A 1,239-nucleotide genomic window follows, 5' to 3' on the forward strand; every position below is an offset into this window, starting at 1 on the left:
CTCAACAGACTGAAGCAAGACGTTCAATTGGGGCTCAGTTAGTCTTTTCAGCATTGAATGGGACACAGCCTTCAGTTCCATCTCGTCCGTGCACGGTGACACAGATGGCGTTGGCGAGGGACATGATGATGATGAGGAAGATGAGGATGATGACGATGATGATGAGGAAGATGACGATGATGATGGTGACGATGACGACGACGACGACGACGACGACCCGTTGTTATTGTGGTTAATGTTGTTGTTGTTGTTGTGTTGATGATTGCTTTTATGTTGTTGATGGTTGTTGTGTTCGTGTTGTTCTGTTTGTTGGTGATGTTGGTCGAGGTTGTTGTGCGACTGGTGCAGCCGGGGTTCGTTTTCGTCGTTTTCCTGTACGAGTTCATGTTGTTGATGGTATTGGTGATGGCGGTGATGGTGGTGGTGGTGGTAGTGCTGTTGTTTTTGTTCTTGCGTGTCACCAACATTGGCACCCAAGCCCGTGCCACAGCAACCGACATTAGTGTCACTACCTCCGCCGCCGCTACCACCACCACAACCACAACCCGTGCCACCTGCGCAACAGCAAACAAGCGTGCCGCCGCCACAACAGCAACCACCACCACTACCACCACCCGTGCTGCCGCTACCTGCGCCACCGTTTTCAGTCGTACCCGAGGTTTCATTGTGTAGAATGCGATTTTTCCACAAGCGCTTCACAAGGGCGTTACGTTTAATAGAACGGAACATGAAACATTTGGCTGACCTGTTACAGTAACGTCTCCATACATAAAACCAGTAGACACGGCTGGTCTCCTTGGTGGTGGGCACACGATGGTTGATAAACGTGATGGTGGGACTGCGGCGACAACGACGACGACAGGGGGCAATTGGGACAGCAGCGACTACAACAATTAATATAACTGCAATGGCACCATGAATAGCTACAATAACTGTGGTTATTATATTGGTAATAGTTGTTGTAGAGGCTATGGCAGTTAGATAGCACCTACCACCACTGCTTGTCTCCTTAATAATAATGGTGGTGGTGGGCAGGAGCTGTCTAGGGAACGTAATGGTGTGTGTTGATATTGATGCTGGTCGGTGGACGGGAAGATATCTGGTGTAACGTTGAGATTAGTGGACAGATCTGTGGTGTAGTGCGAAGACGTGATTAACAAGTTAACAAGAGTTAATACTGCTGCACATACAACAATAACAGCCGCAGCAAATGCTACTGTTACGGTTGTAGTACGGTTA

At 48.7% G+C, this 1,239-nt stretch overlaps 1 protein-coding gene across 1 annotated transcript in view; it reads right to left on the bottom strand.

Moving 5' to 3' along the window:
- LOC106870530 (mothers against decapentaplegic homolog 6) overlaps positions 1-729 on the bottom strand; it is a 107,605-nt gene extending 106,876 nt beyond the window's left edge. The window contains exon 1 of the mRNA XM_014916657.2: positions 630-729. Within this exon, the coding sequence (XP_014772143.1) occupies positions 630-729 (100 nt within the window). The remainder of the gene's footprint in view (positions 1-629) is intronic.
- Between the last annotated feature and the right edge of the window lie 510 nt (positions 730-1,239).

This window comes from Octopus bimaculoides, chromosome 14, assembly GCF_001194135.2.
Source record: "Octopus bimaculoides isolate UCB-OBI-ISO-001 chromosome 14, ASM119413v2, whole genome shotgun sequence".
NCBI lineage: Eukaryota > Metazoa > Mollusca > Cephalopoda > Octopoda > Octopodidae > Octopus > Octopus bimaculoides.